At 39.8% G+C, this 12,629-nt stretch overlaps 1 protein-coding gene across 1 annotated transcript in view; it reads right to left on the reverse strand.

Moving 5' to 3' along the window:
• The window catches only part of ABCC4 (ATP binding cassette subfamily C member 4), a 141,713-nt gene that overhangs the window by 14,486 nt on the left and 114,598 nt on the right, over nucleotides 1–12,629 (reverse strand). The window contains exon 29 of the mRNA XM_058821742.1: nucleotides 8,788–8,893. Coding sequence (XP_058677725.1) covers nucleotides 8,788–8,893 — 106 coding nt within the window. The remainder of the gene's footprint in view (nucleotides 1–8,787; nucleotides 8,894–12,629) is intronic.

The following is a 12,629-nucleotide window of genomic DNA, read 5'->3' on the forward strand; positions in this document are numbered from 1 at the left end:
TATATTCACCCAAGACAATACATAGCTTTGTGGGAAAGAGTCAACAGCCTGTACTCCAGTTGGCATTAAGTTCAGATGCAAGCATGTTCTGTCTCTTCTGTCTCATCATGGTTTGTCAAAACAGATCAGAAACATGCACATACTTCTCTGAGGAATCATTTATAAATATCAACCTATCTAAACATGTTTGTGAACATTGAAGCACATTCAGAAGGCTGCAAATATAACTCAGAAACCATTTTAAATGGTTCTTTTCTCTTTTCTCTTTTCTTTCCTTTTTTTTTTTTTTTTTTGGTGGTGGAGCTTTGGTTGGTTATTTTTTTGGGCTTTTTGTTTTGATTTTTCTTAAGCCTTCAGGTTTATTCAAAGCGTTCCCCATGCTCCTTCAGGGCTCCTATACAGATTATTCTACCAGTAACTCCAGACAAATTTGGTGTCAAATAATGCATTTTTCATGCATCATGTACATTAACAGAACAGAGTAGACCTGGGAATTCACCTTCTTATAATCTGAATTATTATTTTCAGATTTTCCAAATAACTCACCTCAGCAGAGTTTAACTTTGCTGTAACAATGCCAGAATTGCCACTGGTCATTAGGATTTGACACGTACCCCTTCTATCCCCTGCTTCACAGAAAAGGCAACTTTAGACATCTTGTTCTGTAATCAGAAAAAGTGGGTTTCTCTAAACTGAAATTATTCTTTGGCTGCCACTTAGGGGAAATTGAGCATGCAGCACTGCCTGGTAAATTGGTTCACACAGGTTCTCTTTAGGTTCTTTGCAATTGAAAAAAATCTAAATTTTTAAATTTTTAAAAAATCTACCTTATTTTCCTCCAACTGATGGCGTGCCACTGCAAGCTGGATGGAATGTCATGGGGAAAAATACCAATGACATATGTAGTAGTAATGAGACTTATTCTAGTGATGATCCCTCGATATTAACTCCTTCTGTGTCTCACTGAAGAACTCTGTTAACGACACACTGCAGACGTCTCTTGTATGGCAGTTTCCTCACCTGCAAACATCTGATATACCAGTGTAAGTCCAATCCTTGCTTCAGAGGGTTGAACATGCCTCGTGCCAGTGCTTACCAGCAGCTGACAAGAACACCTGCATCCTGACAAACCTCCCCCTTGGTCAATCAGTAATGACTGCTTCCACCACTGTGCAAAGCCACATTTCTCAACTGGGATTGCAGAATGGCTCAAATGTGGCCCTGAAGTGATATATGATATACTTCAGTTTAAAAAATCCCACTCTTCAATAAGGCTTTTGAGGGTCTTAGAAGGGGAGATAAGCTACAAGGATATTATACTTTTCAAGAGGTTAAGGAATATTGTTGCAGATGACTGAGCATGTCTCCTGGTTTTATCAGTTTCTGATGACAATGAACTTGTGGCTCAGCTGCCATGCACAGAGTTTCACCTTATCAGAAACTCTCTGCTCAGGGCACCAGCCACCAGCATGACCTGTGCTAATTTGCTTTTAAACAGTAATACAGTATTTCTCAGCAAGCAAAAATCATTCTCTAAAGATGTGTTAGTATTTCTAGTACAGTCTAGATTCCATATCATTGTCTTTAAAGAAACATGATACGACCATCCTGTTCTTACACTGATGGAAACACATTCACACACAAATGCCTGACAGACTGAGAGATCAAAGTTCATCAAACATTGGCTTCACTTCCTGCAGAAATTAAAATTCAAATTCTTTGTTTGAATGTGAAGTACTGCCTCAATAATTACTTTTTTTATTTAGGCAAAAGAAGAATCTTGTTGGGCAGCCCTCTTGAAATGGGAGCAGCTTTTAAGAACTAAAGATGCCAATGTTTTAGAGAAGTGTGGCTTAAAACTGGCAGAGAGAATCAAGAATTCTAGTGTATTTTCAAGGTCTTTGGGATTATGACTGATTTTAGAGGCAGATAGGCCAGGTGTGACATTAACAACTGTCACAGACACTCCAGCTGACAAGACCCGCTCTGATACAGGACCATGGCACATAGCTCAGTATCTCATGCAAAACCTGGCCTAAACACCAATATAGAATCTTCTTTTAATGGTAAAGATGCATATATTACTCAGCTTTGAAAGCAACATCTTCACTGCTCATATTTGTGGAATTCACTAACTTCCAAGAAAGAAAAAGGGAGGATTTTGCTTTCTCTTCTGGTTTGGTAAACATCAACCCAGTTTCAGAAGACCTGGGAGCACTGGAACCTGCCTTTGTGTTGTTCAGAATCAAAACTGACCATTTCTGAAAAATTATTTGCTAAATTTGTAGCTCTTACAGAAACTCTGGAAGTCTTGAGTTAACAAAAGAAAGGAGAAACCTAATGGTTTCCAGGCCCTCTGCTCTCCATGCAGGTCCCCTTCTATGAGCACCCTTCATATTATTGTCTTCACATTTCCTTACTCAACAGACTTTGGTCCCAGAACTCAGTGGGAATCTTTCTTAGGTTGAATAAAAACAAGAACTAATTTAGTTCTAATATTCCTTAGTCCATATTTTCAAGAAAGAGGTTGAGTCAAAAAAGGAGCTTTATTAGTGTTTGTTCCTTCTGAATAATGACAGCAGGTGCACCAGTATGAATGTAGCAATTTTACTGCAGATTACTAGATTCAGACCTACAAGGTACTTTAAGGTTTTTATGAAGAATTAGATGCTTAGTTGCAAAATTCTGGCATCTATTCTAGCTACTATAATCCATTAAGCTCCTTTTACATTCTTTAACAGAACAGACTTCAATAGCACAAGCATAATATGCAGTAATATTTCACCACACTCCAGATACTGGGCTCACAGAAGGTCAAATCCACTTCCACCTTTCTGTTACAGAATGAAAAAAAATACCAATTTTATACCCATCCAGTTGTTCTGCTTTGGAATTTTGAAGGAAGTCATAAAATTCTTATTTTCATAAATTTTCACATTCTATCATCCCAGGCTCCAGCAATATTTATTGTCTCATCAATTGACCTTTCTTAGACATCCCAAGCACTTGAGGGCCAGTGTCTGACAGCGCGGCAGTTCTCCAGCAAGGAAACACTCTGACACAGACACACTGAAGCCAGAGAGTCAACACCAATGGTGGGACACAGCTTTCAAAAAGAACTGTTCTACAGCCAGGATTGCATGTTCTGTGTCTAGTGACTTAAGATAATACCCCCTAAGCAGAATGTTGAGATTTGCTGTGAAACACATTCATTTTCCAGCAGTGATATTTAAATAAGTGGAAAAGAAAGCCACCTAAAGAAGAGTCAACAGACCATAGCTTTTCCGACTAACTCAGTATTACTAATTTAAGTGTACCACCACTACTTTCCTGTGTTCTCCATATCTCCATCTGAAGCTGGGCCACTGCAGTGAAAGCCCACATGAAGGTATCAGCAGGACAGATGGGGCCTCCCCACTGCTACAAGAGCTCTGCCTCTCACTGGGCTGCAGATTCAGGCTCCCTTTTGCTATCCTCTGATGACTCTTGCTCTTCTGGCAAGGGAAATGCAAGGAAGAGCAAAGGAAGGGCTTAAACTGGCTGCCCTGGGTACACGGAGCACACGACACTTTTTGGGGAATGGGGACCATTGCAACCAGACCTCTTTAGACAGAGCACAGATTTCTGCACTTTCTGGAAGAATGCTGTCATCCCCATGGTAAGGAAGAAAGGGCAGTATGACCATCACCACCATATTCACTTAGATGTCTATCACCCCTGTCTCATCTCCACTTGGATGGATGAAGGATAATAATTTGCACTACTGGGTCAGGTATCAGAACTCCAGAGAGAGACAAGGGCTCAGACCTTGTCTGCTGCTCAGCATTTTCTATATAGCTGTAGGTGACGGCCTTTTACCACACACCACACCGCCCAGATCTCCCTCTCTCTCTTTGATTCCAAGATGTTTATACTTACTCTTGGTGGACTGATTGCTCTGCTGAAGTTAGACATCTACAGCACAGGAAACACAGTTCCTGATTTATGAGGCCCAGATGTTCCACCATGGCAAACACAACATGAGAAAAATGAGAATAACCGAATGAGGGAGGCGCACCGGAAAGACGTGGGAAGTCATTTTCTATTGACCAGAAAAAACAACTCAGGTCTGGCTGTGAAGTGCATTGTATTGTTACCCTGCATATTAGTCATTTCAGAATGTAACCACAACAGGTTTTCCCATAAATAAATCAAATCTCTTCCCATGATTCTCTCATCAAAAACTTCCTATTTGAATGACAGTTTTTAATTACTAGATCAAGTTCTGCTTGCATAAAGAGTTTCCATTTCAAAGAGGTATTGCACTGATATGAAAACCCTCTGGAGAAACATCCTTGTCATTGAAAAATGCACAAGTTTTGACTCTGTGGCTTTCCTCTGGAGAGGCCACAGCATAGTATATACAGCAAACAACTCCATCAGGTTCTTGCCAGAACTTTATATGCATATACTTTATTTGCTACTGAACCACTACGTCCCTGGGTGAGCCTCAATTTCTGTATGCTTCTGTTTTCCTCTCTGTAAAAACAGAGTTTCTAAAAAGCACTTCTCAACCTGGAGAAGGAAGCAGAGAGGAGGGGGAGGAATGGGTGACAGGGATTATATAAGATCCCCCTGGAAGTCTTGGGAGTGGTGCCCACTGGCTGCCACAAGTGTTAGATGTAGTTTACATAAAAGACCTTTGCCCTCTATGGTGAGGACGGGACAGGGAATCAGCTGTTGAGGTGGTGGGGAAGCTACAGGGAGTGAGGGACCAGTGAAGCAAGCCTGAGCTGAGCTTCTGCCAGCATTAGCCATTACAGAAGGGGTAACTGCAGCTTTCATCCTGCCCTCCCCTTCTGCCAGGCAGCCTACCTGTGCCAGAGAGCTAAAAGGGGTACTTCTAGCACCTGATGGGAAGAGTTACAACTTGGCTTCTCAAAGTAATGAAGGAAAAGGAATGAGAAAGTGCCCTATTAGGTGCTGGAGCAGTACAGAGGGAAGAAAAAAAAGGAGCTTGAAAACCACTGGATTATAATTTTATGGTAGTATTATTTGATGGGCTGACTTAACAAGTCTTTCCAACTTTGGTTCCAAAGATTGTGTGGATACTTCCCTATCTCACCCAGGTGTTTGAAGTTTAATTAATTAATGTTTATAAAGAGCGTTACAATTTCCAGATGAAAGGTCCTATGCAAGTGCAATGTAGTATTACTCATTGAGGCGATTGGGTTAGAGAGTATCACGTTACACAATACAGCTCTTCCCTCAATGATCTCAAGCGTTTGAAGTTCTGATAAAATGTGTTTATCACTAAGACAGATATAATGGAAATACTCTTAAGGCGTGACCTGGATTATGAAAGCAGAGGTATGGTTTTGGGAATGGAACAAACGAGAATTAAAACAACTCCTGAGGCCAGATTTGTCTACAGTTGTATAAAATATATTCTGTTCTTCCTTTTTTCCCTCCCTGAGTAGGCTTTTCTTCTCCTCTAAAATAGAACCGGTTATTACGACGGGTGTGAGCAGACATGCAACAGTTCACGTTCAGTTCCTATTTCCATACTCATCCAACTTGACATTTTCTCATGACTTTCTCAAAATTATTTTCTGTTCTAATTTTTTTTTTTAATGTCTGGATTAACCCTAAAGGTGAACAGTTTCTTTTTGGAAAGTTCTGCTTTAACCAGTAATCAAACGGAATTTAATCAAAAACTCACGGACAATGCCAAGCTGGAGACTGCAGCCAACACACTCAAGACATGATGACCAGTTTTGACCCCCCAGTACATGAAAAAGCAAGGTAAATTTGAGCAAGCTTGAAATAGGGTTACCAGGGTGGTCAGTGAACTGGAACACCTATGAGGAGAGGCTGATGGAGCAGGGCGTGTTCACCCTGGAGAAATGATGGCTCCAGGGGACTTAACAGCAACCTTCCCATATCTACAAAGAAGTTATGAGAAGACAGAAGGCTCTTTAGTGAGATACACAGTGGGAAAACAAGATACAATTGCCATAAAAGGAAGAAAGACTCTCACTGGAATATAAGGAGAAAAAAGATTTAACAATGAAGATAATTAAGTATTGGAGGAGGTAGCCCAGAGACTGTGGAATCTCCATTTCTCAAAGTTTTCAAGACTCAAATGGAAAAATTCCTGAGCAACCTGATGTGAAATTAGTGCTGACCCTGCTTAGAGCAGGAGGTTCCTTTCAGTATGACTCAGTGGGAAGGGAGGAAAGCCCCAGGTGATGTCCACTTGTTCAGGAGTGGGCTTGAACATTCGTAATTGATTTAAGAGAACTGAACAAGTGCGCCCAAAATTTGTTTGAAAAATAAATTACTCATTATTTGTCAAAAGACAAATGTTAATATTTTGACTGCCAGGTTCTATCTTCTTCCTTCACTTTCTAAAAAACTTACCACGACAGCAAACAACAGAGATTTGGGATGGCTTATAAATAAGGCATTATTGCATCTAGAGGTTTCAATTAAAAGAGAAACAAAACCAAGACTTTTAATAATACCAGGTACTTTCTTTGTGCATTTCTGCCTCTTGAAAAAGAATGTACATCAAGTTAAATTTGTGAATGACTAAAATATACCACTGACTAAGCAAATTACAGAACACACTAAAAGCTTTCTTTAGCTAAGTCTTCTCAAATTTTGTGATATTGAAGTAAATAACTAATTTTCCATGAATGCTGATTTTATTAATAGCCCTTATTAACGAATACTTAGTCTTCTAGAGGAATATTCTTATTCTTGGCATTTTTAACATGTTTTTCTTCCAAAATTCTGCTTTGCTCCTACTGGGAGTTACATGCCCAAGTAAACCAAGTAATTAAGTGTAACAGAAGCACACCTGCCATAATTCTGATCATTCTAAGTATGAGATGATAATTCTGATTTGCCCCTAAACAGAATCAATAACTGAGTAAGGATGTCAAGAAAACAGGATTGATATGAAGCTACATGTCAGTTTCTTCTTTTTGTTATCAGGCTTCCCACCCTCCTCCCTCTCCCAGTTTACAGAAATCTGTAAGATTAAAATGGAGCAATGCAAAAAGATGAAAAATATTTAGAAGTTACTACTGACTGCAGACTCAAAGACACATCTTGCAAATCTCTTTCTTAATACTCTAAAGAAGCCAAAAGCATTAAAGACTATTAGACAATTAGGAAACTAGAAATCTTAATAGTGACTAAACTGAAACAACATAACAATAAGAATAATGTTTGGACACTTAAAGTGCAATAGAGTAGCTATGTAGTTGCAATTATCCTGAGTAGTTTGGGGGAAAGGGTGATTTCTATGCTTTGCTCCAACAATTTCTGGCATAAAAAGTAAATAAAACATTTCATTTTCACTGCAACTTCATGACATTAAAGGTAAGCTAGAAAAATATCTTTGTGGAGAGAGCATTCTGTGCCTAACATGTTAATGGTAGTTAATGAACCAAAACCCACAGAAATCCTTTTGGACAGCTAACAAACACACACAGCTATTAATTAGGTCACAGTTGTTTCCTCACAAATCTTTTGTTCATTTCAGTTGTAGAAAACACCAACATATCCATTACACCTGTGGGGAGGTATTCACCAGAGAAGAAAATATTTATTTATTATACGTTAAATGCTTGCAATTACATGACTACTTATGGCAGTTCTGCTGGTTTCTCTCTTTGTAAGTAAACTATAATCACTGAGCTCACAATCTATTCTATTCCTCAGAACACCACTCACCTCAGCAGATGGAATTGTTTAATTTTGTGTAGTTCAGGCAACCACTTTAACTCAAAGATTTCAAAATGTTTTGAGAATCCAGTTAAAAAAAAAAAAGGAAACAATTATGTTTCACTTTCATAAGACAGAAGTTGAGAGGTATTTTTTAAGGTTACCACCAAGAGGTGAAGGTTAATTTCTGCTTGAAGTCCAGTTAAAATTTGAGTTTTACCTATGAACACAGTTTGCCCTCTATGCCAGTTGTTTCATTAACCAGCTGTGAAGAAGATGCTTGCAAAGGGCTCGTGTTCTTATTGCAGGAAATTGTAGAACTGCAGGCTGCACACTATGTCAAGGGCACAAACCAGGTGGATTTCCTGAGAGCCCAGGGAACACCACTGCCTTTATGAAAATAATCAGCGAGTGTTTCCTAATTTCCATGCATGTACAGCGCACTGTGGGGCAGACAGGGTGGCAGATATGATGTAACAATTCCTCTGTTGGGAGCAAAGACCACCGAGGCTGATGTGTTGGTAGAGCTCCATCTTCTCTGTTTGAACCTTGCTTTGGAAAGCTGACCATGTTCATTACCTCACCAGTCCATCACTACCTTTGCCCCAGGGCAGCTGCTGTCTCCTTACCTCCATCCTCCTGCCCCAGAACCTCCACCACCTCCTCCTCCTCACACACCCCACACCAGCTGCCTCCCACTGAGACTGCATTCGTAGACCTGGCTGAACCCAGCTGACTGTCCAGAACCCCACAGGTGTGACTTCACAGGCTCCCAGTACTGGCAGAGCTGATTTGCTCAGGTCTCCTGGCTGCACTTCACCTGCAGTGGGTTTGTGCTTTGTGGGATGGAAAGCACAAGGCCAGAGAAAGCAAGAATTCTTTCCAGGTCATTACATCTACAGTCTCATGAACTGTAAGTTACAATAGCTAGGATAATAAGGTTCACTTGGACAAGCCTAACATATGACTTACACTCCTACCCACTTTTGGATCAAAATGAAGAAGGGTCAATAACATTATTCTTCAGGAAATAAAAAAAAAAAACAACAGTGAAGCAGTTAACTGTCTTACCATAATCCTATCACTGTCAATAATGGTGTTCAAGCGGTGTGCAATGGTCAGCACTGTGCAGTGAGCAAAGGTCTCACGGATCGTCTTTTGAATGAACTCATCTGTTCTGAAACACAGCAAGAGCAATGCAGACAAAAATAAGATGTTTGCATGGATAACCGAATAGCAGGCAGGTTTTATGACTTCATCAAACATGAGTGGATAGAAGGAAATATGCTTCTAAAGTTATCACAGCGCTTCTTCCTCTTGTTATACCAGATGACTTGGAGGCGTATCATGGAACATAATCCAAAATTTATCCTTTCATACCTCATGAGGAAAGGGTTTCTTGTTTTAAGTAGAGCAAAAGGCTTCATTTCAGGAGACTAATTTCTCAGACTTAGATTAAAGAAAAGGGAAAACTCTGTAGATTGAGATAGTTCTACTGATTTCTACACCAAAATCCATTGTTGCTCTCTTTCAAGATTTAGTTCATGCAAGCAGTGAAGAAAAACTGGTCAAAGTACATATCCCTCATTGAAAATCATCTGAAGAACAAACACAAGGCAGCATAGAACTAAGGTTCTTGATTTCAAATGCAAAAGAAGATTAATTAGAGAAGATGGTTGGTAAACTAAAATAGAACTGGAATAGCTCAAGAACTTGAATACTGAAAAAACCCAAAACTTGGCATACCCTGTAAATCAAAAGCATTAACTGGAACACACAACTCAAAGAAAGAGATAGAAGATTTCAAGTTAAGGGTGAGCCTATGGTGTGAATTAACCACCACCTAAGAAAAGGACAGCAGAAGAAATATAAGACTTGTAAAGAATGAAAACTAAGCTAGAGCACAGACACTGAAGTACAGGGCTGAAGTAAAAACTGACACAAATAAAGGTAAGAACTGTGAAAAGGAAATAAAATTATACTGATAGGTAGTTAAGACACTAGAATGTTCTTTAGCCGTGTAAATGAGCAGTAAGGCAAAAGATGGGCAATACTCATGGAACTGGAGCTTACTGAAGTAATTAACTGTACAAGAGAAGCACTGACACCACCTAACTTAGAGCACACCAGTCAGGCCTATACGTGGAGATCTCTACAGTCCCCTCTTAAGTCCTTGAAAGGGAAGAGGCATGGCTGGAAGGTGAATCCAAGGACCTGGATTAGGCACCACCCAGTGATGAATGCCCTCTAGAGGCACCTGACAGCCCGCACTGCACAGGTAGCCTTGGGTCCCACCAGCCAGGCCTTGTGAATGCTCACATATTACCCACCAGCATTCAAAAAAACCCCAAAAGACAATGGAGAAAAAGGAACAGAAACCAAAATTCTCATCCAAGATAGAAGGATGACATAAGGAATTCAAAATATACTGGTGTTAGTTGAACCAAGGAAGCTCCAGCCAAGAAGTCAGGCACTTGAAGGCAGGAGCCTCATTTCCAGGATTTCTATTAAACCATGAATTTGTTATTCTGCATATATGATGACTGGAGAATAATAAAATGTGCAGATTGGGTTAAAAAAAGACAAAGGAGATATCTGAATAAACTAGAATATTTAGGCAGACATGTTGGCTGCAATCAGTTGCTGGCAAAGTCCTAATTCTTCAAATTTTTAGAAGTAATGGGAGAATAAAATAAAATACATAAAAATACATAAAACATGTCTTCCTCTGATTAAGTAGTATTTTTTGAGACAGAAGTAGTACTCCACACTGAATCTGTTTGCACATGATGAGTATCTGGTATCACTTCATGAATTATGCAAAGAGAATTGTTCTGAGGCCATCATGCCAGGAGGCACCAGCAATAAGAAGTGGACGAACAACTTTGGAAGAACAGGATGACTTAAAGGAATGAGGTAACTATCATGTTTCCATAAAGTAGAGTAGAAAGTATGAGTTCATGCTCTGAAGGACGAACATAGCATCTGCTACAAGCTAAGCTGAAGCAATCAGCATGACAAAGGAGAAGACAGATCCTTGCTGATGACAGGAAGAATCATCAGAGAGAAGGAAGACATAAACAGTTAAGTAAGAATTCCATGCCTTCTAACTGTTACCTTCATCTGGTGGCAGAAACATTTAAGCTCTCTCATGAGCTTACGATAACTGAGTTCTGAACCACGGTCTGAGAGGCTTGGTCCTTCTGCTCCTACTTCCTAAAAGAAGCTCAACAACAAAGTGGGAAGCAGGTGTTCCTCAACTCTTTTTGAACAAAGGCCAGTAAGCAAACGGGGGAAGAGACAGGAAGAGGAGTCAGGACAGGGGCAGGCTCTTTAGTTCTGTGTTATCTCCTTAAGAAGAGGAAGTTGTTCATCATGTTCCACATCAGAGCTATACCAGTCCTTTCACCCCAGTGTTAATGAATGTATATTTGTTTGCTCTCTTCTCACCAACACCTCAATAACCTGGCTACTCTTACCTCCAAAACAAAAAGCAAAGCAGGGACATCCATGAAAACACTCACTATGGAACAATCTTATAGACACAGCAGGGTGTGTTCTCTGCAATGGTTGAAATGGCAAAACAAATGAAATATTCAATATTCAATACTCCCTAGAATTGTGTAAAGAAAGCCTTTTTCTTTCTCTACTGTCAAGCTCAAGGTGAAGTTTTCTGCGAAGCTACCACAGAACATGAGAATCGTAGCTGGCTCAGGAACTTTGGAAACAACTTTCCAAAGGGCTTAAAATTATTTGTAACTCAAGTTATTCCTACTGTTTTCCAAGAATGCCTCAGCCTTGAATACCCCTGTCCTCTGCATTAATTTATATTATCTTCTTTTATTGCATGTCCTCTTTATAGAACTACCTCTTCCTACATTTAAAAGAAAAAAGCAACTCATTCTTAGAGAGATACTATCAAACTATTATCTGAAACAGGTATTTCTTGAACACAAGCTTATCACTAACAAGAAACTGCTGTCCATATTGTGGGTGTGACAAATGTTCTAAAATGAGACTTCAGAGTAATCAGGAACAGACTTAATAGCTCCATCTTCAAATATCACAGTACAAGATCTCATGCAAACGTGTCTGCTGACTGACACTTGGCTAGATCCTCTCCAAGGTTCATGGCAGATCTTGGAGCATAGTTTTTGGGACAGCAGGCAGAAGCACTATCAGTAACCTCCAAGAGAATCTCAAAAGACCAAGAAAAGCATCTGTGTGCAGAATTATGTGCTGACAGAGCATAGAGACTGGATCACAAACCAGTTAGAGGTAGAAAAGTAGCAAAAGAAGCATAATTTCTGTCCCTTTTTCAGGGCATAAATAGACTCTTAGTGGTGTCTATCCACACTGAGCAAGTGTCTCGGCAAGTACCAAGTGATTTCATCACCCACCTCAGTAGATCAAACCCCATCATCTTTCAGGCACATTAAAAACCAAAGATGAAACCTGAATACTAAAAGCAGGGCTGCTGGATGACAAAAACCCAATCCTAATCTGATTATATAAAAATGGGAACCACAATACTCCCTACTGCAAGGAACAATACAATAAGAAAGCACAAAATGGTGGTATAGCTCTCCCACAGGCACCACAGGCTGAGGATCTAACACCAAGTTTCCCAGCAACCCAAGATCTGGTGTAACCTGAATTAGTTGACTGTGTAAAAAGAAAACTATCTGAAGAGGAAGAATAAATATGATCTGAATGCGAAGCAACCAAGCTGCTGAAAGGAAAACTGGGTAAGTCATTATCTTCTGTCTAATGTCCCCCTGGGATTGTCCTGAAAGCATATCTCACACTACGCAATTCCAGAGAGACTTAGAAAATTCCTCCAAAAGAGTTACAGCTAGCAGTTAGATGTAATAAAAGGTTAAACCTGACAAGTTTAAGATGGCTAATGAACT

This window comes from Ammospiza caudacuta, chromosome 2, assembly GCF_027887145.1.
Source record: "Ammospiza caudacuta isolate bAmmCau1 chromosome 2, bAmmCau1.pri, whole genome shotgun sequence".
In the NCBI taxonomy this organism is placed as follows: Eukaryota; Metazoa; Chordata; class Aves; order Passeriformes; family Passerellidae; genus Ammospiza; species Ammospiza caudacuta.